This window comes from Gossypium hirsutum, chromosome A12, assembly GCF_007990345.1.
Source record: "Gossypium hirsutum isolate 1008001.06 chromosome A12, Gossypium_hirsutum_v2.1, whole genome shotgun sequence".
In the NCBI taxonomy this organism is placed as follows: Eukaryota; Viridiplantae; Streptophyta; class Magnoliopsida; order Malvales; family Malvaceae; genus Gossypium; species Gossypium hirsutum.
Window position 1 is genome coordinate 101814360 of NC_053435.1, and position 25446 is coordinate 101839805.

General features: G+C 34.4%; 5 protein-coding genes and 1 pseudogene across 8 annotated transcripts; 4 read left to right on the forward strand and 2 right to left on the reverse strand.

Annotated features, from left to right (window-relative positions):
• Positions 1 to 1421: 1421 nt before the first annotated feature.
• On the forward strand, positions 1422 to 8101 carry LOC107946826 (arabinosyltransferase XEG113). Of its 3 annotated transcripts, none has more exons than XM_016881293.2 (13): positions 1422 to 1862; positions 2147 to 2401; positions 2485 to 2690; positions 3180 to 3285; positions 3507 to 3763; positions 3958 to 4093; positions 4885 to 4979; positions 5072 to 5125; positions 5504 to 5617; positions 6413 to 6511; positions 6596 to 6715; positions 7245 to 7331; positions 7429 to 8101. In XM_016881293.2, exons 1-13 carry the CDS (start codon positions 1673 to 1675, stop codon positions 7594 to 7596), a joined length of 1887 nt encoding a protein of 628 aa, XP_016736782.2. In that variant the 5' UTR covers positions 1422 to 1672; the 3' UTR covers positions 7597 to 8101. The 3 variants fall into 3 exon arrangements, 2 of the variants coding, with proteins under 2 accessions (XP_016736782.2, XP_016736781.2); XR_005906465.1 differs by having other exon boundaries at positions 1426 to 1862; positions 6398 to 6511; positions 7192 to 7331; positions 7429 to 7632; XM_016881292.2 differs by having other exon boundaries at positions 1426 to 1862; positions 6398 to 6511.
• A 128-nt stretch (positions 8102 to 8229) lies between these two features.
• LOC107946825 (pentatricopeptide repeat-containing protein At4g19220, mitochondrial) lies at positions 8230 to 11350 on the forward strand. Its single transcript, XM_016881291.2, has one exon. The coding sequence runs from the start codon at positions 8366 to 8368 to the stop codon at positions 11240 to 11242; it is 2877 nt and encodes a 958-aa protein (XP_016736780.2). The 5' UTR covers positions 8230 to 8365; the 3' UTR covers positions 11243 to 11350.
• Positions 11351 to 11752: 402 nt separating this feature from the next.
• On the forward strand, positions 11753 to 15424 carry LOC107946827 (ABC transporter E family member 2-like; annotated as a pseudogene).
• On the forward strand, positions 14141 to 15424 carry LOC107944277 (pentatricopeptide repeat-containing protein At4g19220, mitochondrial). 2 transcript variants are annotated; one of them, XM_041083336.1, is made up of 2 exons: positions 14141 to 14461; positions 14752 to 15424. In XM_041083336.1, the coding sequence occupies exons 1-2, from the start codon at positions 14141 to 14143 to the stop codon at positions 14782 to 14784; spliced, it is 354 nt and encodes a 117-aa protein (XP_040939270.1). In that variant the 3' UTR covers positions 14785 to 15424. The 2 variants fall into 2 exon arrangements, with proteins under 2 accessions (XP_040939270.1, XP_040939271.1); XM_041083337.1 differs by having other exon boundaries at positions 15126 to 15424.
• A 1091-nt stretch (positions 15425 to 16515) lies between these two features.
• LOC107947638 (annexin A7) lies at positions 16516 to 18263 on the reverse strand. The gene is made up of 3 exons (XM_016882223.2): positions 18246 to 18263; positions 16827 to 17211; positions 16516 to 16730 (listed from the first exon to the last, which is right to left on the reverse strand). Exons 2-3 carry the CDS (start codon positions 17182 to 17184, stop codon positions 16618 to 16620), a joined length of 471 nt encoding a protein of 156 aa, XP_016737712.1. The 5' UTR covers positions 17185 to 17211; positions 18246 to 18263; the 3' UTR covers positions 16516 to 16617.
• Positions 18264 to 21294: 3031 nt separating this feature from the next.
• Positions 21295 to 24596, reverse strand: LOC107946824 (F-box protein SKIP31). The gene is made up of 9 exons (XM_016881290.2): positions 24326 to 24596; positions 24016 to 24240; positions 23857 to 23930; positions 23254 to 23326; positions 22719 to 22829; positions 22172 to 22346; positions 21973 to 22091; positions 21650 to 21710; positions 21295 to 21550 (listed from the first exon to the last, which is right to left on the reverse strand). The coding sequence occupies exons 1-9, from the start codon at positions 24389 to 24391 to the stop codon at positions 21480 to 21482; spliced, it is 975 nt and encodes a 324-aa protein (XP_016736779.2). The 5' UTR covers positions 24392 to 24596; the 3' UTR covers positions 21295 to 21479.
• Between the last annotated feature and the right edge of the window lie 850 nt (positions 24597 to 25446).

The following is a 25446-nucleotide window of genomic DNA, read 5'->3' on the forward strand; positions in this document are numbered from 1 at the left end:
GTAGCAATGTGTAAATACTTGTTTTTGTTTACCAACTGTTAAATCAAAGTAGTTTTAGGAAATATCACTCCTTGCATAATCATTTCATATTGAGAAGATAAGATTGGGATGTTAATGAGAATATGCCTTGAAAGCTTAGATATATATATATATTGTAAAGAATTCAACTTCTTAACCTTTTTTTCTAGAGTTCAAGTGTTTTTCTTTCTCCCTCCTCGTTGATCAAATAGTGTACTCGCAATTAAATTTGTAAGTAGCCCTCTTCTTGCTAAAATGAGTTACTTGAAAGTAATTTTCAATAAATTATCATTATATACATTATTTTCATAATTTCACTCCCATTACTCATTATAAATAACATGAACACAATTTCGTTTACTTTAATTAACCAATAGTTCATAATACGTTCTTATGAATTATTCCATAACTCTCTGACATTTTATAAAATATGTTACTTGTTTCATAACTACTTTGGAAAGACTGTATATAGAAGATACAAAGTTTCTTTTTGGAGACTTTTGGATCTTTTAAAAAAACTTTACTTTTTAAAATTCTCTCTACAACTTTCTTTTTACAATCACAACAATTATCGTAGTTCTCATGTTTCTGAATCCCTTATTGCGTCCATCTTTGTTAGTGGAATAACCCATTGAAACCTATGGTTTTATCACCAAAGTAGAACTTCAAAGGTTGTTAGAAGAAAAAAAAAATTAATAAAGATAAAAAAAAAAGTTCAATCGATTCATTTAAGTTGGCAGGGCAATTAACCCAATCTCTTGTTCTAGATTGATACCTTAAACGGTTTTTGGTCCGATTTCGAAAACCATAATAATAACAATAGTAATAATGTTTAAGAAAAATATGTCATACACAACTTATTTTAATGTGCGACAATTGTCTTATAATGTGTAATAAAAAATAAAATAAATAAATGAATATAACCCTTAACACAGTCTCAACCAGCTTGCTTAAAAAACTCTACAAACAATATATGAAATAATTAGCCTAATGTTTAAATAGAAAAAATAAATGCTTTTATTTTGTTTTAAAATAGTGATTTGTAAGTTAGCATAAGTTAATTTTAACACTTAATGGACATATTCGATTTTGTGAATTTCAATTTAGTAAAAGTAAAAATTTTGGTTAAAATGATTAAGTTTATTAATTATTGGTTATTAAATTTTGATTAAATTAATTGATTTAATATATTATTTTTATTTTAATTAAATAAAAATAAAAAATAAAAAAATTTCAAGCGTGTTTAAATATAAAAAAATCGATTAACCTTTTGACAGACGTTAAATGGGTGTGGAAAAAACAAGATGGATCAGTTATTCTTAAAAGCTGACGGGTAAAAGTGACTGATTCTAGGATTAAAAAAGTGGGGAACTATTTACCAAAAAAAATGAAAAGAAAAAGTGGGGAACTTGGCCCGGCGGCCGGGCCCGGTTTGCTGGGCAGGGCAGGAGAGCTCTTCTCCTACATACAACTTACAGCGATTAAATGGAAATATTGAAATTTGATCTAATTTTTTCTTAAAAAACACATCCAGAGATTACACAGTTGTTATAGACAAATCTCTTCCCCATCCTGAAGCATTCAACGCCAAAGAGATAAATAACACGATGATTTTTTTATATTAGTTGAGCAATTAGGATCAAACCCATCTAAAATGCGGGGATGGAGAAACGCTGTTCAAGAAACTGCTGCCTCGAAACCCCTCTTTCTAACCATATACGCCACCGTTATACTGGGGACAGTGGTTTCTTCCTTTTACGTATTCTCCGCTATTTACTCTCCAACCGCTTCCCCCACTCGCTCTATCTCTTCTTCTTGGCTTTTGGCCCCTCCTCTCTCCCAAAGTAGGCTACTTTTTCCTTTCTTTTATTTAAGCTTCCAGGGTTTCTTTTTGTATTTCAATGCAAATGTTGAGCATATGTTTTTAGAGCTGAGTAACATCCTATTCCTTTCTGGGTCCTTGTTAAAATGCAACTTTTTTGCCCCTATTTTTGGGTAATAATTTTTTTCAAGTTTTGCTCAAATGCCTATTTGGTGGTTGTATTTTAGGGGGCATTTTTGTTACATATTATTTATGCTGCATCAACTTCGCTCATTTTAGCTTTTCATGATTCTCTTAACTTGGCAGATGGGGTTTCTCTTTCCAGCAACATTTCTCAACCATCACAGCATAGGAGCAACAAGTTGAGACCTATTTGGGAGGCCCCATCTCGTACTTCCAAAATGCCTCGTTTAAAGTCCTTTAGACTAACTAAAGAACTGGTTGCACAAAGGGCAAAAGATAATGTCATCATAGTCACCTTTGGTAACTTTGCTTTTATGGATTTCATCCTGACCTGGGTTAAACACTTGACCGATCTTGGTGTTTCTAATCTTCTGGTTGGTAAGTTGTTAAATCTTCTAGCAGTTACACCAGAAGAAATTGTGCTTGAAAGTGGACAATAAGTTAGAATTGTTGTAATTTAGGTGCTATGGACACCAAACTACTGAATGCTCTATATTGGAAAGGTATCCCAGTCTTTGATATGGGCAGCCATATAAGCACAGATGATGTCGGCTGGGGTTCTCCCATATTTCATAAAATGGGGAGACAGAAAGTCTTACTTATAAATGCAATACTTCCTTTTGGTTTTGAGCTATTGATGTGTGATACAGACATGGTGTGGTTGAAGGTACTATTCTATGCCTGTCACTTAATTCTTCCTCTCTAGTTCAAGCCTTCCTCTGCTTTTTATATGATACTTAGCATTATTACTATTCTATGTTTGTTACTTGGTTGTTCCTTTCTGGCTCAAGTCTGCTTTTATTGTTTATATGATACTTACCATTAATTTGATTGTTCCGTTTTTCACCCTAAAGTAGATACGTTAGATTTTATTGGACTATTATCATACTGTCGAAGAATATAGATTTCTTTGATTCTATACGAAATAAAATTTCAGTGATAATATTAACTGTTCCCAGGTGTTGCGTTTCCTAAAATTTTATACTTCTCACTTTCTGTGCATTTTTATTGGCTTAGTGTTTCTTACTTTGCTGCCTTATATTATGAAATTGAAACTAAATGCCATTTTCTCATTGTATTATACCTCATAATCCTTTAAAGTCACCCAGAAGATATACATCACAATCATACTTCATATTTAATTCTTCTTTAACAGAATCCACTGCCATATCTTGCTCGGTACCCTGATGCAGACATCTTAACTTCTAGTGACCAAGTTGTGCCAACAGTTGTTGACGACAGATTGGCTGACTGGAAACAAGGTAAAGACTTGTTTCAGGAAGAATTTCTTTTTCATCAGCTTATCTTGTTTTCAACTTGTGCCCCCATAGTAGTATTGTTATTAGATACCTTTCTTCTTCTTTTATATGATACTGTATATACATTCTATCAGAGCTCTAGTCACACCGCCTTCTGCTTTTAACCTATATATCGCCATTCTAGTAACTCCTGTTAAAACTGAATCTTTCTTTTCCTTAAACAGTTGGTGCCGCCTACAATATAGGAATTTTCCACTGGCGCCCAACACCACCCGCGAAAAAACTGGCAAAAGAATGGATAGATATGCTTTTAGCTGATGATAGGATATGGGATCAGAATGGATTTAATGAACTTGTACGTAGGCAGACAGGGCCAGCCTTTGATGATGAGAGTGGAATTTTTTACTCTTATGATGGAAATCTCAAGCTGGGAATTCTGCCAGAAAGTATATTTTGTAGTGGACACACTTATTTTGTTCAGGTAGGATCCATATGCTAGTTCTTGGCAACTTAGATACATTCTCATCCTGTTTTCATTTTATTGGTTTTGTTAAATTTAGTTTCTTATGTTACATGTTTTTCCTGTTGAACTTTAGTGATCTTGATTGTACTTGTCAATAGATAGCTGCATATGTTATATACCATGTTTGTTATAAGCTCTAATGCTTTTGGCAGGCTCTGCATCAGCAATTTAGGCTGCAACCATACGCATTGCACACTACGTTCCAGTATGCTGGTACTGAAGGGAAGCGTCATCGACTGCGGGAAGCCATGGTTTTCTTTGATCCTCCAGAATACTATGATGCACCTGGTAATTTTGTACCATCTGTTATGTTAGTAGCTATATTAGTACTATATGTTTTCTAACAAATATAAAAAATCAGGTATTTCTGTGCCAGCTATTCTGTAGATTTGATGGTAGGACCCCTATTATCTCTCTATTGCTCAATATCTTCGGATAATTGGAGTTTTAAGACAGTTTTTTGATCCCACCAAGCTTCTGTTATATTTATCAATCTGATATGGATATGCTAAAGTTCATGTAAGGTGAAGGGGTCACATCTCTTATGGATAGGCATCAAACATTTGCAACATGGGCATTTTAGAAAGTAGGAAATGGCCCACATGACATAAAGTGTGGCTACATTATTGTGTTCTTTAATACTTCTGTTTTCTTTCTCCTTGGATGTATCATGGTTAAATCTTCATGGAACAGAGAATCTGCATATGTTGGTTCTCCAGAATTCATTAAGTATATAATTCTACTAGCTATTCCTGTAACTAAATATATTCTGTTTTCTCATGTTAATATATTTCCCATCATATTTTCTGCTTGTGTTGGTTAGGATGGGATGTAGAGTGAAATCTACTATCACCAACTTTATCAGGAGAATTTTGAGTTTTGAATTGAATGAACACATATTTTTAACTTTTTATCTTTGATCCCATTTCAAACAAATGGGGTTATACAGTCCACTGTGAGTTCAACTTTTCAAGCAATGAAAATCAAATCAATTGAATTTGGATCTTGACACCACTTGCTTTGAAGACATTCATAGCATGATTTATGCTGTCAGTTAACTTATTGAAGGAACCATGCAGGAGGATTCTTGTCATTTAGACCTTCTATTTCTAAGAGCTTGTTACTGGATGGGGAGCATAATCTTGAATCGCACTTCTCTCTTATTAATTACCAAGTAGGGATGATTTAATTTAGAACTACTAGCTTCTGCCAATTAAATCATCTGTGGTTATTCGTATAATTTCTTTTTTCGACAATTTTGTTCAGATGAGACAAATAAGGTCAGCACTTGCTCTTGCCTCCGTGTTGAACCGTACACTGGTGAGAACTCTATGATTACTTGGTAGTGTCTTATGACTTAGTGATTACTTTTCTGATTAGTTTTAGTGTCAAGAGTCTATTTTTTATGTGAAAGAAATTGAACCAAATTTTGAAGTGGTTTCGATAAGATTCTTGCTTATGTCATTACAGTATGAGTTTTGCCATGAATTACTTGTGCCTAGCAGTAACAAAAGTAATCAAGGGAAAACAATCTATAATTTAGAAATTCATCTTAGCAAAGAGCCAATGAGATATGTTGTGCAGGTAGTATGACATTGTTTGGTGAAAGTTTTCTAATACATTCCAAATGTAAACTTTGGTGTTGCATTTATATGAAGGTTATCTAATCATCAATTTGCTTCTCATTGTAAATTTCAGGTTATGCCTCCATTATGGTGCAGATTGGATAGGCTGTGGTTTCCACATCCTGGGGCACTGCTGGGGTCAATGACTAGACAACCTTTTCTCTGCCCTTTGGACCATGTTTTTGAGGTATGTTTAAGTTGATAGTGGGAATCATTAGGCCCTTTTTTGTTTCTCCTGATAACGTTCCTTTGCAAGTTGTCAGTCCTTTTTCCCCTCCCATTTATCTGTGCATCCATGAAATTAACCAATATCAATTTAAATTACAGCATAAAATACAAGGATCTTGCGGAAAGTGGGGCAGTCGACATTCTCATGGACTTCTAAATTTATGATTAGATAGTTTAATGTCATGTCTCTTATTTTCTGGACAAGCTACCTTTTTTCATCCCTTTTTAAAGAGATCATAGGATGATAAAGGATTGTCAGATGATGTTGTGGTTAGAGGTTGTGTAATTCTTGTATGCTAGTGAATTGTTGCAGCGTAAATCAGCAGTTGAATCTATGTTCAGAACGTTTCTGAGAACTCATCCTGTGATTCTGTTTTTGAGTGATTTGGGAGGTGTGAGACGGGGATGATTGTGATCAAAATGCACATTAACTACTTCTTATCAACTCTGTTGTCAACTTATTTAGACTTTTAGTCTACTGTCATGCAGTTAACTTCTGGCTGGTTCAGACTTATTTTCTCAACGAGTATCAAAAATTGAAGTCTTCTTTTTCTTTTAAGAAAAAACTGGTCAAAGTGTGGATATGTTTAATTGACTTACAGTCCAATTAGGCCTAAAACTAAAAGCTGTGGTTCGTTTTGTCCTCCAGTCTTTTGATTGAGCTCCATTTTTTTAGAGTTCTATTGTGAGAAGATGCTTTTGCTTTGAGCATGAGAGCTTGTAACTCTTAAGAATACAGTATGCACTAGTGCAGGTGAATGTAATGTTGAGAGACCTTCCAGCGGAGGAATTTGGTCCTGCAATCAACATCAGAGAGTACTCTTTTCTCAACAACCCATTCTTACCCCAACGAGTAAATTAATATTTGTGATATAGACTAAATTATCTGTTTTCAGTTATCTCCTTCAGGAAGCTTTAGTTTGAGATGTTGTTTCAGGTAAGAGAGTCGTGGCTTGATGTTCAGCTTTGTCAAGAAGGAACTGAAGATTGCCATGCGTCAAGCAACACAAGTCGACCAGGTCTTTTAAGATTTCCTAAACGCAGCAGTGAAGAAACGGTATGGTAAATTATTTGTTTACTGATATAAATTTGTTCATAATGGAGCAATCACTTCATATATTCTTGATGAATTAGATCCTATGTAGTGAATTGTTCTATGGTAAGAGCTTATGTTGCTCTGGCATTTCATTCTTCTCGAAATACCTGTGTCCAACATGGGCATGGAGATATGACCTCTCAAGGACTCTCCAATACATGGAAAAAATTGAAAAAAATGGACATACCAGTGTCAGACAAACACCCGTATCTGACACATGAGGCCGAGTACCATAAGTTAGAGCTTTGTTGATTAAACTTTGGAAAATTATTTGGTCCATTGCCAGTGGATTTAAAAATCTCCGCAAGCAGGGGTAAAATACTGCCATGTGTCCTTTGGCATTGTATGATAATTAATGTAACCAAGTAATTATGATTCATTTGTAATTGGTATTTGCACTCTTTATAATACCATTAGCAATGTCTTAATAAAATCAGATGTTAGCCTTGTTGGCTTGGTGTCGGCCTTGTTGAATTCTTCTAAATTGCAGTTGAAGAAGGTGTTCTCTTCATTCAAGGATGTCAAAGTCATTCAGTTCTCTTCAATGCAGGATGCTTTTCTTGGTTTCACTGACAAGGCAAGTCTTTTCACCAAGCTGCAACTTTTCTGCTTCCATTATTTTACCTTAGTTATGTTGCATTAATAGACTAATATGGTTTATCATTGAAACTCAGACAAGAGAGGAGAAATTCAGGAAACGTGTAAAGCAGTATGTAGGTATATGGTGCTGTGTTGAGAACCACATTCCTGGACACATATATTATGACATGTATTGGGACGAGAAACCGGGTTGGAAACCTGTTCCACCTAAAACCCCAGAGGACGATCATCCACCTTTCTGAAGCCCTCTCTTCACCCTCTTATCAAAAAGGTTGCCCAAGTTCTGGCCTTGGGAGGTAGAAAAAGAGACAGAGACAGTGGCGGGGACAGTGACAGTCACAGCGTTTCAAAGCTGCTATGGTTCCTAACACATCGTCAAAAACCAAGAATACTGTCTTCATAGATTAAAATGGGATGAGGTTGCATTAGTATTAGCATCAGTATTCGGACTCGGAGAACAAATTTCTGGAGTCTGAAATTTGGAACATTTGAGGGCTGATGTGTTTTTCACCCCTCTATATATGTACCATTGATAGTTTTTTTTTTTTTTTTGCTAATTTAATCTTTGGGCCATTTCAAATAAAAAGGGAATGAATGTACTGATTGGGAGTGAGTTAGTGCGACCACTGCCGAAGGACCTCTGTTTCATGGCTTCTTAGCTTATTACCTCGTCTTGAAATGCATTATTATGAATAAATGAGTACTCTTAAAGAGAGTCTGTGCCAAGGTAGGTTTTGGCTTTTCAAATCCCAAATCTCGTCTCCCTTAGTCGATTATTATAGGTTAAAATCACCTATTATTATTACAGGTTCTTATCGTCTTGGTAAACATCACACTTTAGCAAAGACTTTGAATTCAGGGTCATTGCTGGGACTACGGCTCCAATGCCGCTGTATTTGTTTTGTACGTAAATAGAAAAGGAAAAGGTTACAGGTTTCAATCAATTCAGATTATAATAGATGAATATTTACACCGAGTTCAAACAATGCGTACGATATATGAATATGTTGAATGGGTAACCGAGTTCAAACAATCATGTCCTCAAAAGCCAACTTCCCAAGATACTTGATAAGGCTAACCGGGTACTTCTCTTCACCACTGTTGCCTCCGAATAAAAAAATTTCAAGCAGAATTCCTGTTGGCCGCAAGCTCAAACATCCTGTCTTGTTTATCGGATCACATGGCCTCTTCTCAAATGTTCATCCTCCATTTGCGGCCAAGTCGTTTCATTTTTCTACTGTCGTTCAACCGTTTGCCAAAATGTCCCAAAGAGACTCCTATCGACTATATACCCAATTCTACGATGTCATTGAACTCCTTAAGTCCTCAACGGCAAGGCCCAGCCTAGTAACAGCTACAATCGCCCATTGCTTAGCTATCAAGATTGGTGCTCTTGCTCACCTGCCAGCTTGCACTTCTCTCCTCACTGCGTATTCAAGAGCCAAATATTTCATCTCAGCTTTGGCATTGTTTGATGAATTCTGTGACAGAGATGTGATCCTTTGGAATGCTATGATCAATGCTGCAGTTGAAAATAAGTCTTACAATGTTGCCATGCAGTTTTTCGTTGAAATGACTGAGGTGGGTGTTGCTTTTGATTCCACAACTTTGTTGCTTATTGTGTCAGCTTTATCTCATATGAAGTACTTGAAACATGGGAAGAGTTTTCACTGTTTGAGCATTAAAGTGGGTATGCTTGGGGATTGTAGTTTATGCAATGCTCTACTAGACATGTATGCTAAATGCGGTGACTTAACCTCTTCTCAGTCTATGTTTACATGGATGGATTGTCGAGATGTTATTTCTTGGAATTCAATGGTAAATGGTTTTCTTTATAATGGTCATCCTGGAAAGTCCTTCTGGTGTTTCAGAGAGATGATTTCATTGGGAATCAGAGTGGATAGTATGAGTTTGTCATGTGCTATCTCAGCATCTGCTGCTTTGGGGGAGTTAAGTTCCGGACAAACCATTCATGCTTGGGGAATAAAACAGGGATACAACTTTGACATCTCGTGTTCCAACTCTCTGATTTCATTATATTCAGAGTCTGGAGATATTGAAGCTTCAAAGTCAGTGTTTAAAGAAATGGTGCTTAAGGATGTCATTTCATGGAATGCAATGATTGGAGGCTTTGCCTCAAATGGAATGATTTTGGAAACGTTTGATATGCTTTACAAAATGCAACTAACTGGATATGCTCAGCCTGATGTAGCGACTTTATTTACAACAATTTCATTTTGTGCAGAGTGGATGCTATTAAGAGAAGGGAAGACTGTCCATGGATTCACAATTCGTAGACAGATGATATCAGATTTATGGGTGATTAATAGCCTTTTGGACATGTACTCAAAATGTAATTGTATAATCAAGGCTGAGCTTTTATTTAATGCTATCCCCAAAAGAGACTTAGTCTCATGGAATGTGATGATCTCTGGCTACAGCCGGAATGGGTATTCAAAAGAAGCTCAAAGTTTATTTAAGACACTGACCCATCAGTGTTTACAGTTGAGTTTTTCAACTGTCCTGGCTGTTATTTCGTCTTGCATTTCCCTTGATTCCCTTCAGTTTGGTAAATCAATTCACTGCTGGGAGATAAAGGCAGGGCTTTCAAGCAATATTCTTATGGTTAATTCCCTCATGCATATGTACATTAATTTTGGGGACTTATCAGCTGCTTTTATGTTGTTTGACACAATTTCTGCCGAAGTGGATATTGCCTGTTGGAACACTATAATTGCTGGTTGTACAAATAATGGCCACTTTCGAGAAGCTTTAGCAACATTTAATTGGATGAGGCAGGTAATGGATGTTATGTGCGATTCTATCACTCTTGTGAATGTTATATCAGCTTGTGGAAATCTCTTGTTGATTTATGAAGGTAAATCCCTGCATGGCCTTGCCATTAAAACTTTTGTGGGATCAGAAACTCGAGTCCAGAATGCGCTAATCACTATGTATGGAAGATGTGGTCACACTAAGAGCGCGAGATCAGTGTTTGATTTCTGTTCAAGTCGCAACTTATGCTCATGGAACTGTATGATCTCTGCTTTTTCCCAGAATAAGGAAGGAAGACGAGCACTAGAATTATTTCACTTTCTTGAATTTGAACCCAACGAAATCACCATAGTAGCCCTTCTCTCAGCTTGCCATCAGCTTGGACTTCTAAGACAGGGAAAACAAATCCATGGTCACGTATTGCGGATTGGAATCTTTGAGAATTCATTCATATCTGCAGCCCTTGTGGATATGTATAGCAACTGTGGACAGCTGGACCTAGGCTGGCAAATATTTACAAGGTCAAAGGATAAGTCTATCGCAGTTTGGAATTCTATGATTTCGGCTTATGGATACCATGGTGATGGCCAAATGGCAATTCAACTGTTCCACAAAATGTGTGATTCTGGCGTTAGACCATCAAAAAGCAGTTTCGTAAGCCTTTTATCAGCTTGCAGCCACTCGGGGCTTGTGAATGAAGGGCTTTGGTATTACAGGGTAATGTTGGAGGAATATGGAGTAGAAGCAGTAACAGAGCACCAGGTGTGTGTAGTCGATATGCTTGGAAGAGCTGGAGAACTCGAAGAAGCCTATGAGTTTTTAAAGCAGATACCAGGAGAGGCTGGAGTTGGCGTTTGGGGAGCCTTGTTAAGTGCTTGTAATTATCATGGAAATATGGAGATGGGAAGAGAAGTTGCAGAGCATCTTTTTGGATTGGAGCCTGAAAATGTTGTCGGCTACTATATTTCCCTGGCCAACCTGTATGTTAGTGTAGGAGGATGGAAAGATGCCATGGAATTCAGGCAAAAAATTCAGCACAAAAATTTGAAGAAGCTGCCTGCTTACAGTATTAATATTGATGCTGCTTCTTCTTCGGCTTCAGCATGGAAATGACAAAAGAAATCACACTTTTTAAAAAAAAAAAAGTACTAGAAGGTTTTTGTAATATTGGGAAAAGAAGTAATTTAGTTCTTTTCAAAATAAATAGAGTAATTTAGTCCAGCAATTTAGTTCTTATAAACAAAGTAATTAAGTCTTGTGATATTTAAAATTGAGCAAATAAAAACATAAAGGCAATCTTCCGCTAATTAAAGCTAACCTGACCTAGAGAGAGAAACAGAGTTTTGAAAGACAGCCATCTAGAGATGTACATTTTGCTGAATTTCTAGAGGGAGAAGTGTCCTGAAATTATTGGGGTTTTATCAGCAGCAAAAGCAGAAACAAGGACAAAGAACAGAGCAGCAAGATGCATGAAACATTTTACTTGTTCATAAACGTGCAGCAAGGAATGAAAAATTGATTTTTATTATCATAAACAAAGCAATATATAATTTTTATAGACAATTTTTTCTACTAAACACAACTAATATCACTAATTAGCCTAGTGAGTTGTGAAACATTGCTTGTACACTAAAACAAGTCAACCAAACAAGTTATTCCACTACCTAAATACATCAAGCTGTCATCAAACTCATTCATTTTCAACCAAACAAAATTACAATGTAACTAAACAAAGAACTTGCTATTGCAGCAAGCACACGAGCTGCAACATGCATACAAGCAGCATGATTGGCCACTTTTCAACAGAAATTCTCTGATTTGCCTTTATATTGCTGACAGTATACTTTATGTATTTAACAGGCCATCATCAGACATCAAGACACAGTATGTTGATCATATTCCAAAGGCAGTTCAAGGCAATGTGGGGTAGGTGCTTGACCAGAAAGATGAAAGGGAAATGAAAGCAAAACTCTGTCTTGATCTTTAACTCAACCAGGTCGTAGACCGTAATGTTGGGGATTTGTCTGGTGGAGAGCTTCAGAGATTTGCTGTTGCTGTTGTTGCCATATAAAAGGCAGAGATATATATGTTTGACGAACCTTCAAGTTATCTTGATGTGAAACAGACTGAAAGCAGCACAAGTCCTTCGATCTCTTCCCAGGCTTAATAGCTTAAATCTTCGTTTTTGTCCTTAGCCTCTAATGTTTCTTATAGTTTGAGTCGATCTATTTATAGTAATAATGCTTTTTTCCACTATGTACTTCAGCTATGTGATTGTGGTCGAGCATGATCTTAGTGTCCTGGATTACTTATCAACTTCGTTTGCTGCTTGTATGGAAAGCCGGGTGCATATGGAGTTGTCACCCTTCCCTTTTCTGTAAGGGAGGGAATCAATATCTTCTGGGCTGGATTTGTCCCTACTGAAAATTTGAGGTTCCGAGATGACTTCGAGGTAAACCTGTTACCAGTACCCATTATTCATCTTCATTATCTTTCCATCTTTAGCACTCCGTTTCTCTTTGTTTTAGGTTGCAGAGACCCCACAGGAAAGTGCTGAGGAAATTGAAACCTATGCAGGATACAGATACCCAACCATGACCAAAACTAAGGGCAATTTTAAAGTAACTGAATTTGAGGGTGAATTTACTGATTCTCAGATGATCATAATTGGTGAGAATGGGAGAGGGAAGACCACATTTACTCGTATGATGGTATTTTTCTCTTTTTGTGCATATTTTTGAAGTTATTTTAATTCATGTCCCAATTTGTTTGATTTTATTGGATAAATCTGCAGGCTGGTTTGTTGACACCTGACGGTGTAGAAGGTTCAGATGTGGAGATACCCCAGTTTAGTGTTTCATACAAACCCCAAAAGAGCAGTCCCAGGTTTCCAGATACAGTCAGGCTCTTGGTACATCGAAGGATACGGGATTCATACATGCATCCTCAGTTTGTTTCAGATGTGATGAAGCCTCTTCTCATTGAACAACTGATGGATGAGGAAGTAGCGAATCTCTCAGGAGGAGAGTTGCAAAGAGTCGCATTGGCTTGGAAAGGTAAATGTTGTAAATTACCCAAAAGTCTAAGGATCTTAATTCACAACTACGTATTGCGTATCTATCTCAGTACTTTTCCTCGTTCTATTCACAGATATACTTGTTTGGTTATTTCCATGCAGCCTGCAGATCTTTATTTAATAGATGAGCCGAGTGCTTATCTTGACTCGGAGCAGCCTACTGTTGCTTCCAAAGTCATCAAGAGGTTTATCCTCCATGCAAGGAAAATCGCGTTTGTGGTTGAGCATGATTTTATAATGGCAACTTACCTGGCAGATCGTGTTATTGTGTATGAGGGGAAGCCATCAGTGGATTGTACTGCAAATTCACCTCAATCGTTGTTGACGAGCATGAATCTCTTCTTATCTGTGAGTCTTGCAGCTGTCCATATTCATTGCTAGATTGACCACTCTTATTCACTTGTGTGGTTTTTGGTGCTCACCCTTGCACATCATTGCACTCTACAGCATTTGGGCATTACTTTTAGGCGGGATCCAACCAATTACCGACCAAGATTTAACAAACTAGATTCAACGAAGGACAGGAAGCAAAAGGCTGCTGGGTCATATTATTATCTAGATGATTGACACATTTACGTGACAAAGTGAGGCGTGCCTTAATCAGTTTCTCTGACAAGTGAGGTGTGCTATAATCAATTTCTGTTAAATTGTTTACAGGTTTGTTTTATGTGGTGTTTGCTGAACTAATTTTGTTTTTTCTCCATTGCAGTTTGGGGAATTCAGATCAGACAAAGCAAATGGGGAATGTGGGATCTCCCATGAGTAGTTCTGATGTCTATAGAAATACTGTTTTACGAGAAATTAACAAGTCTTCAAGGCATGTATCAATGCTATTATTTTTAAAGTTCTTTTTACCTTAGCTATACTTTTTGTGTGTAAAAGAGTTATTGGCAAATGAACCTCGATGATATAATGAAGTTCAACCGTTTGCCAAAATGTCCCAAAGAGACTCCTATCGACTATATACCCAATTCTACGATGTCATTGAACTCCTTAAGTCCTCAACGGCAAGGCCCAGCCTAGTATCAGCTACAATCGCCCATTGCTTAGCTATCGAGATTGGTGCTCTTGCTCACCTGCCAGCTTGCACTTCTCTCCTCACTGCGTATTCAAGAGCCAAATATTTCATCTCAGCTTTGGCATTGTTTGATGAATTCTGTGACAGAGATGTGATCCTTTGGAATGCTATGATCAATGCTGCAGTTGAAAATAAGTCTTACAATGTTGCCATGCAGTTTTTCGTTGAAATGACTGAGGTGGGTGTTGCTTTTGATTCCACAACTTTGTTGCTTATTGTGTCAGCTTTATCTCATATGAAGTACTTGAAACATGGGAAGAGTTTTCACTGTTTGAGCATTAAAGTGGGTATGCTTGGGGATTGTAGTTTATGCAATGCTCTACTAGACATGTATGCTAAATGCGGTGACTTAACCTCTTCTCAATCTATGTTTACATGGATGGATTGTCGAGATGTTATTTCTTGGAATTCAATGGTAAATGGTTTTCTTTATAATGGTCATCCTGAAAAGTCCTTCTGGTGTTTCAGAGAGATGATTTCATTGGGAATCAGAGTGGATAGTATGAGTTTGTCATGTGCTATCTCAGCATCTGCTGCTTTGGGGGAGTTAAGTTCCGGACAAACCATTCATGCTTGGGGAATAAAACAGGGATACAACTTTGACATCTCGTGTTCCAACTCTCTGATTTCATTATATTCAGAGTCTGGAGATATTGAAGCTTCAAAGTCAGTGTTTAAAGAAATGGTGCTTAAGGATGTCATTTCATGGAATGCAATGATTGGAGGCTTTGCCTCAAATGGAATGATTTTGGAAACGTTTGATATGCTTTACAAAATGCAACTAACTGGATATGCTCAGCCTGATGTAGCGACTTTATTTACAACAATTTCATTTTGTGCAGAGTGGATGCTATTAAGAGAAGGGAAGACTGTCCATGGATTCACAATTCGTAGACAGATGATATCAGATTTATGGGTGATTAATATAATGAAGTTCAATGACCGACGAGGTTTTACACTGATGAAAGCAATTCACTGAGAATAAAGCGCAGAACATAGCAAGAGGATCAATTTCTATGAAGAATTTCTATTGTAATTCTTTATATCATACAAATAAAATTTCATTTCTATTTATAAGACTATTCAATAGATGACTATTAGAATAGTCACATCTATTAAGAATAAACACAATTATTCATTACATCTTCTAGGTTGAATAGAATTGTTCATTGGTTCATTTTGATTTGCATATGCTTTTCTATTCAAATTATATATATATTTAAAATAATTACATTTAGGGCTATTTGGACAATATAATTATATTTTCTTGTAATTATAAAAAACTGTAATTCTTTAACATATTTAGTAGATAACGTGTAATTATATTGTAATCTTATATGTCATGTTTAGTAATATAAATTGTAATTATATAATTACATTATTTATACTTTTAAAAATATTAGTACGATAAAAGAATTTCGAAACAAATAACAAAATTAAAATCAAATAATCATATGTAATATGTTAGTCCAAGAAAATAGTTGATAATACGATAATTAATAAAAGTAACAAGAAAAATAAATACCATATGCAATTTTATCTAATTTTTTCTAGGATTTCATATCATTGGATTATTCTCTCTTTAACACTTAACATATACTTCATTACTCATTATCATCATCTGTTGGTATTTAATCTAATTTATTGGAATCTAAATTTGTATTTGTATCATTAAAATTATAAATATTTCATTCTTCCATATAATCACAAATTGATAATCTCAAATCCATCCACTTATGAGATTATGAAGCATGCAATATGCTAGTACAATCCAACATTTTTTTATGCTATATACTGAAGTGACGTTAGTATAATAAATTTTTTTAAAACAACGAATACACTCTCAACCACATTTCGAAGCTTTAAATGTCTCAAATTAAAGAGTTCGTGAGTCAAATATTTTTTACAACACTTGTTTTGATAAATAAGTACATATATTTTTTTATAAGATATAGCATCAACATGTAAATACGTTATATCCGTACTTTTTAGTCATAGTATAAACATTGGCTCACTATTGGATGCAATGTAAGAAAATTTGAATTTGTATTATCAACTACACTTTTTCATCTTTGGTTAAGATTGAAGTTTTAACTCATTGTGTATTCAAATTTGAGTTTTTTCATATATAATTATCATGTGTAAGTATTCAACTTCGTCATGTGTTATTGTTATGGAAAAATGACATACTATACTATACTATAGTTATACTATGTTAAGTAAAGCTCAAGCTCAAATAAAATGTACGAATTATCCATAGAATTTAAAAGAAACCATAACTAGAGACTTAATGTGTCAATTATTCATTCAGTTAACATATAAAGTTGTAAATCATTACCACAACTTCTTTTTGCCTAGTATTCCGCGTTTCTTTCCCTTCTTCCCTTTATATTTTCCGTGCTTCCCATGCTTAACTTTACCGGTGTGTTGTCCATAAGCACCATGCCCTAATACGCACAATTATAAATATATTTAGTAATTTTCATAATATTTTCTTTTTCAACGAAAAAAATTATATATTAATTTTTAAATAAAAATTTTACCCGAATAAGAAGTTCCAGGATAACCAGATGGAGGGTGTGCACCATGAGGATAACCACTTGGTTGGACAACAGGAGGATAACCTGCTTGCGGGTAGCCTTGAGGAGGATAACCCTGAGGGGGATATCCTCCATGTGGATGGTGTCCTACATGAGGGGGATACCCTCCGGGAGGAAGATGTCCTCCATGTGGTGGATATCCTGGGTGTCCCCCATGTGGGGGGTATCCTCCAGGAGGATATCCTCCTCCTGGAGGGGGATACCCTCCGGGCGGTGGAGCATATGCACCTGGTGGATATCCTCCATGATGATGGTGTCCAACATGACCATATTTATGTTTATGCTTTCCCTTCTTTCCCATGTTTTTCTCAATTGATCAAAAACTAATCTTGTTACATAAATTAAGACAAAAATTGTGAGATTTTGAATGAAAAGAATAATAATAATAAAGTAAAAACATAGTGATAGATAAAATAGTGAATTATGAAACACTACTATGTAGCATAACGTGCAACTTCAAAGCTCAGCATCTTAAAATAATAAATGAATCATTTCATGTTGGGAAGCAAAAAAAAAAAGCTATAAAAATTTCAACAAAAGAATAGTTGTTTATTAACAAATTTCTCATAAACAAAAGTTAATCATTTTAATCCAATCAACAATTAAACAAATAAGAGTTTATGTGGAGATAATCACTTCCGCCCTTGCGTTTGCATGAATGTTTAAAACATCCATATTCATAGATTTCACTCCACCTCACTTCTTTTATTCATGATTTTCTAATTTAATATTATAAAAGTATATATTTATAACTTATTCATGGGCATAATTTTGTTGTATATAACTTTTTCCTGTATGTATCATATAAATATAGGCAATATATTCACACACATATATATATATGATTTTACTATATATTATAAATAAAAAATATTAAAAATTGACGGGTCGGATTTTACCTTCGATAAGTGAAAAGTGAAAATGCAAACAATACGAAAAGTTGGTTGAAAAGCAGGGGCATAGCTAGAAACTTTTTCATTTAGGTCTTTTAAAATTTTAAACTAGTAAAGGTAAAGTTGCACTTTACTGCTCAAAAAAATAATAAAAATTTGATTTAATCTTTTAAAAATTATAATTAAAATGATGAAATTTCACTTTTTATTATCGTAAAAATTACAATTTAATTTCAACCTCTACAAAAAATTTTGACCCCAAAACTTTAAGAAAACAAAAGCATTTTGCGAAGTTTTTGCATTTCAGTAAGACTAATAAGTTGGGGAATGGGATCTATCACAGATGATTGTAAAACATGTCTCAAATCAAATGGAAAATTAAAATAACCATTCATTCAGGGAAAAGAAACAATTAACTGAACATCCGAGAGGCATTAAAGATAACTAAAAATAGAATTGTAGGTCTTACAAATAAAAGGCGAGATTGTGGTATGAACAAAATCATTAACTCAAATTTGGGTTTTATAGCTTTAATTTATTAACTACATATTCAAAATTTAAGGAGATTCTTACGTTGTAGTTTGAATGCGTAATTAATGCTATAATACTTTACCAAGAGAGAGAATACAATAAATCTAACATGTCCTTTTCACCTTAATTTATAAAGCCATTTATTTTGTTCAAAAATATATTATAAAATAACTCCATTTATTTTGAGAATTTCACCAACATTGTCTTTTTCTTTTGAATTCAATCTATTAATACCTTCTTATCTATTTTTCTTACATTTTAACACTTGGAACCTTAGTGTTATCTCAATTTGAGAACTTGGCAAAATGTACATCTTTAAAATTGAAAGAGATTCTTACATTATTGTTAGTGTTTGAATGCGTAATTAATGATACTAATATAGAGACAACACATTGAATCTAATGTGTCCTTAAACATTAATTTATGAATCTTTTTATTTTCTTCAAAAATATACTATAAAATAACTCCATTTATTTTGAGAATTCCACCAACATTGTCTTTTTCTTACGAATTCAATCAATTAGTATTTAATTATCTATTTTCTTTGAATTTTAAGAAAAAAAGTTAACACTTATAACTTTAGTTTTATCTTAATTTGAAAGCCTTCCAAAATGTTTTTATTTTAAATGGAGATAATATTGCAAGGTAGTAGCATTCCTAACAAAAGTACTTCTTAATGCATTGTTCTTGATTAGCATTTGTTGATGAAAACACTCACTAGGAATATTATATTCACAAGGTGGTAAAATGGAAAAGAAAGAATCAGAGGAGGAGGGATGGTGAAGAAAAAGGGGAGAGGGAGAGAGAATCAGAGTAGGGGGAGGGATGAGAGAACAATGATAGGGGGATGGAAAGTAACAGTTCCGTTAAGTCTGTAACGGAAAATGGTAGCTCTGTTACGTCTTTAACGGGAATTGGTTAGTGGTGACTTTTTGTTATTTTTTGAAGGTTGAGTAACTGTATTGAAACATGAGTTACTATTTTGTCAATTATCCAAAAATTAAGTGACTATTGGTGTACTTTACCCAAAAATGAAAGGATAATGAGAGATAATTGTAGGTCTTACAAACACAAAATAAAATTGTAATATAGACACAATTGCTAAATCAAATATGTATCTTATAACTTTAGTTCATTAACTATAAATTCAAAATTTAAGGAGATTCTCACGTTGTTGCTTTTAATGCGTAACTAATAAAATTAATATGTTATAAAAAAGTGAATATGAAGAATTTAACAAGTTATTTAACCTAAATAAATTTATTTTTCTTTGGCCAAAAAAAAAAACCTAGTCAAATGAAATACCCACTTTTTCTTTATTTTTTTTTTCTTTTCATTTGAATTCAATCAAATAATTACTTTATCATATATCTCCTTTCATTTTAACCAAAATTAAAATTTGAAATGCATTTAATCTTTACACTTTTTTATTCCTACTCTTTTCTTTAAACAAAGGTACATGCAATTGGAAAAATAATCTGTTTGCTTTTTGTTCAAACTAATGAACCAAGAGATGTCTAGAAACAAATTTGAACAAGACAGTGAACAAAGACAACAAGTAAGGAGAGTAAATGGAAAGATAAGCATACAAGCTTTGTTAACTTAGTATGAAAATAATATTAATTTTATTCTGTAAAGACTCACTTAATGAATGATTTATTCAACAATTAATCTAGTAACTTATTAGCTAAAATTCAATCTACTCTTACACAAGAAGTCATTGCAACCCCAACTTGTTAGAACCACTCAAATTACCTCATTTACAACCGTCTAAATACTTTCTAATAAAGCCTATAAAATGAGTGTAAGATACAAGTAAAAACCGGCAGCAAAAATACTAGCAAATGCAACACTAGCACTACCCAAAAAGTTGTATCAACCATGTCAATAGGCTGCCTATTTATAAGAAAAATGAGGCAGCTCCTTTAGCGGATTTGTGAAGATATAAAATTATCTCCGAGACATTTATCTTAAAAAAAAAATTCCTTTTAAGTCAAGTAAAATTAATCACTTAGTAAATGACTTAGAGATAAGTCTTATGGGATAAAACATGTCGATCGCAAATAATTTTTATAGCCAATTTCGATCACCGTCATTTAGGAAGAAACAATGTATGCTTTGAGGATCATTTACTTGTAGAAAAAAAATAATGGTGAAGATCAAAAGTAAAAAAATACCAATATCTAACTCTACTCCACTCCACTCTGAAGTAATGTCCAAGCCATTATCTAAAAAGCTATTTAAACATCCATTGGAACATAGAAATAAACAAACAATTCAAGAAGTCATGTCCAACCCTAACATTCTACTTTTAATCAAATTCGTTAAGTTTTAAAGAAATAGCTAATATTTCCACTAGAAGAGTGACAACCATTGCTACATGCTGAACGCAGACATAACAGTCGTGTAAAACAAAAGACAAAATCAGGAAATTGAAATGCGGGAAGGGGATTTTGAGGTAGGAGACTACAGTTTTCATCAAGCTCAGTTTTCTTAAGCTTTGTTTTTTCCTTTTATTTTTAACATCATATCATTAAATTTGAACTTTTTTAAACATGGATACCATTACCATGTAATTTAAAATTCAAGCCAAATAAAGTGCGGTTAAAAATAGTCCTCACATATTTAAATAAAATTTGATAATTTTAACTAAAATTAAAAGCTTAAGTTTTAGCTAAAATAACTTAAGTTGTAAAAAAATCACGAGCTAAATTTATCATTATCCAACTCGAAACCTTTTACCATAGAAAGTTTGAAAATGACTGAATTCACTTCTTAAAAATATATAATATTTTTATATATCAGATAATATAACTTTAAATTTGCAAGATAAGAAATGAAAATGGACTTCTTCTCCAAGCATTTGAACCAAGTTTGAATCTTAGAGTCGACATTGTTAAGAAGGCTTTACCTGAATGCCATCCTTGATCCAAACAAGACTATGGTTATACCTTGATTCATTCCAATCAGCGCCATTGTGCACAATAAAAGATCAAGCCGGGGACGTTTTTTTTTTTTTTTTTACATGATAGTAAATACATTATCCACTATAATTATCTATCTCGTACAACTATAGAATCAATAAAAGCAAAACTTAAGAGCATCCACATATCAATCTCAAACTGAGACATTTACTAATACCCACCTACAAGAAAGTAATAAAAGATTTGGATCAACAAAACCTCAAAGCAGCTTCCAGCTCCTTTTCATCCTCGCAGTTGTATCCTAATAAGTAAGCTCGTGCTGCCACAGAATCATAAAATGAAAATGAGATACATGCCAGATGCAATCAAATCTGTCAGGGATTACATGAAAGATTGAGATTCAAGTAATTTTTATTACCAAAGCGACCAGATCCCAAGAATGGTTCTGCTTCATCTGTGCCACCAGCTTGCTGCTGTTCCTGCAAGTTTTTTTGACATACTAGTGTTAGAAAATGAATAATAAAAAAGCTTAAGATGATCATGTCACAACCTTCCCCCTGACACAACATATACCACAAATAAAGGATGCCTAGCTTGTTCATGGATGATAAATGAAATAAATACAGCATGCCGTAATTTAATAGTATGTATCATATTTCTAAAACCAAAATTTCGTACGACTTGAAAATTTTAATGGAAACCTTGCAAAAATAACAAATAGTTAAGAGAACTTTTACTCACAGCTTCCAATTCCATTTCGGATGGTGACAGTAACCTATCAAAACAGTGGCCTGAAATTGTGCAGACCAAAAGCTCATTGTTGGGATCCAAAATGACTTCTCGACAAGTATCGTCACATACTGAGACAAGAAAGAAGATGAATAAAAAACCATAAACTGAAGTTCCATGATAATTTGGCAATAGTTAAAACGTTTCCTACCATGAACCTGCCCAGTCTTCTCACAAACAAATACATCCCCTATTTGGTAGTAGGTACATGTTTCTCCAGAACAAGCATGGTCAGTGACAACCTTATCAGTCATGCCGCGACTACTTTTCCAGATAGATACCCGATCAGCAACTGTCTTGTCAAGAATTATTGAGTCATCCTTCACCTTTACAAGTGCACGCACGCACACAGAAGAAAACAGCCAAAAGAACACATTTCAGTTCTAGTTCAAGAAAAGTGAATTAAGCATCTTGATGCATGCCTCTAAAGGATAAAGCAATACTTGATCTTTCAGTAGGTCAAGGAAACAGGAAGCACATTTCTATTCAAGCTAGTCATTGCATTCAAAATGAAAAATTCCTGATGCAGAAATGGAGATGGTTTTTGAGGAACATTTCTCATTATATTCATTACTCAAAAACACATTTTCAGAACATAAGGGCTCCATGACAAGCTATCTCTACATTGTCATCACTGCATGAGAACCTAAGACATCTTTCGCTTTTTTAATGGACCAAAATCAGTAAAACCTTGTTACCTGAGAAGGAAGAGGTGCTTGGCTTCTTTTAGCTGATTGCATTTGAATGTAGTACTCTTTAAATTCAGATGGACAGTTCCTAACAAGTTCAATCATGTCCTCTTCATCACGCTGAGAAGGAAAAATATGTTTTACCATAAAAGTTGAAAATGTTATAGAGAAAAGACGCAGCATGCGAACCAGCTGATTTAACCGCAACAAGTACACAGATTGAAATTCTCAGTAAACAATGTTATGCTAAAAGCTGATAGTAGATAAATTTCTCCAGTCAAATTCTAGTACAATACAAATAGCTGACTACACATGCATGTTATTCCCTCAAAGTTCAATGAAATAGATTAAAATGGCAACCAGTGGCATACTAATTAGTAGTCATGAGCTGATGAGCACAGGTAAAATTAGCATGCAGGGAGGGCAGTATGCCCACTGAGTGATCATAAAGATTTCCTACACAGGATAGATATGTGAGGTTTTAATAAAATAAAAGTCTAAAACATAAAGGAACCTTAAATTGATATGTATAAACCAAAAGTACCTGAATATAAAGCTTCTTCCAAGGACATTCTCGTATTTGTGTTGGAGGCAACAAACCCCATCGCATACAATACCTGAAGAAGTTCAAACTTTTTGCTTCAAGTTGCAAAACAAGAATTTACCAAGTGAAAGGGTCGATATTGGTTACTACAGATACATACATATTGTTGGCATTGTATGGTATGCCAACAAGCATAAATGTGATAAAGAAGCAAACCTTCAAACCACTACAACAATGCGTATAGATATCTGCAAAATTAACTAAAGCAAACAATGAATTTGCAACCTAGACATAGTTAGACACTAGAAGGAAGTGTAAATGAACCTTCAATCACTCAAATTCCATTTATCTTACAAAGGAAAGCCTTCTCTTTTTTATCAGAGGGCTATGGGGATGAGGTAGTTCAGGTTTGAACCCGAGACATGATGTCAACAAGGACTTAAGCAGCTACATTAGTGGCTGGTTAACAAGGAATGCTTTAATTATGCATTAATAGATAGCTTGACCAACAAGTAGCAATAATCAACAAAATTTAAAACCTAAAAAGCAAAAAAGAAAAAAGAGACTTTGAACATCAGAAATCAAATGCAATAAAATACTCACAGTCGGCGCCATAAGGATTCGTCAGATGCCGCATAATTCAGGAAACTGCACACCATCGAGCACGATACAAGATCCTGTAAATTTATACATAACAAACACAAAATCAGAAACTGAGAATTTGAGAGGGAAAAAAGAAATTTACACAGTACAGAAAAGGACCTCGGATGAGAGGAATTTGAGGATTTGAGTAAATAACTCAGGTGGAATCTTGCTGAAAGTACCACTCTCAATCCTCCTAGGATTGTTCCTATTATTATTGTTCTTCACTTGGCCAGGATTCGGATTCGGATTCATATTCGAAGAAGAAGCCCCACCTCCTTTGTCTTCTTTCTCCTTTTCCTCATCTTCCTTCACAACGCGCAATCTCTTGGCTTCCGGCTCCTCCTAAAACCGGAACAGAATTCAATTTCATCAGAAAGGCATAAAGTTATTATCGATAAAGAAAATAGTAGGGGGTACGGAAGAGAACCTCATCGGAGAGCTCGGATTCAAGGAAATTCGCCAAAAACTCATCTTCTTCGTCTGACAACGTCATGGATCAGACCGGAGGGTGATCGGAGGGATAATTCGCCGGCCAACGGTGGGATTGGATTTTCTATATATTTTAAGAAGGCCGAACAACGTCTGATAGATGGGTGGATTGATAGATGCAAGGGTAAGCGGGCAGCGGGCACGTGCAACCAAGCATGTGTACGATGGGCCGGTTCCGGGTCGAATCTACCCAATTCTATGCTTACGTTACGTTACGAATCCGATACTTGATAGCGTTAAAATATCTTTTCGATTTTCTCTTCTTTCCCTTAGATGGTTACTAGATTTCTTACCCCTACAATTGATATAAATATACACTTGCGAGACACAATCATTTAAATAAAATATTCAGAGACAATTATTTTGATTGTGTTTATGGTTTAATTATATTGTTAATAATTATAATTTAAAACCGTAACTGTTATATATTAGATTAGTAATTCTTTTATAAATAGTAAATAAATAATTTAGTAAATGTAGTTAAATAGTTGTAATTAAATTCTAATTCAATGAAAGTAATAGATTCACTCCCCTTGCTAAACTTTATGTGTGGGGTTTTGTCGTATTTATTTCCTTATTAAATTAGGATTTTCTTTTCCTAATTAAATTCTGTTATTTATTCTTTAATTAATTTTGATTATTCTAAAAATATTATCTAGTTTTAGCCTTTAAAGGCTTTGTATTCATGTTTTGATATACCAGAATATTTAAATATATATTACCCTTAAAATATAGTCACATATAAGTTTTGGTGAGAGTATTTCCTGAGTTAAGGCTTTGTTTTGTGATTTGGATAATATACATTTAATACATTTAGATTTATTTTTTTCATATTGTACTCTCATTTTTTTTATTTCTTTAATAAAAAGTCGAAGCCTCATTTGTCTTTTCCACGTAAATGTTTATGTGTTTGACCTTTTCTATGTTACTTGTTTGTTGCGTATACGGGTCAATCCCAACATTCTGCATCACACATTTTGGTAATGTACACTTTAATATTCTAAGATACAATAATAAAAGGAAATTATCATATATTTTGAAATATCAATAATAGATGAA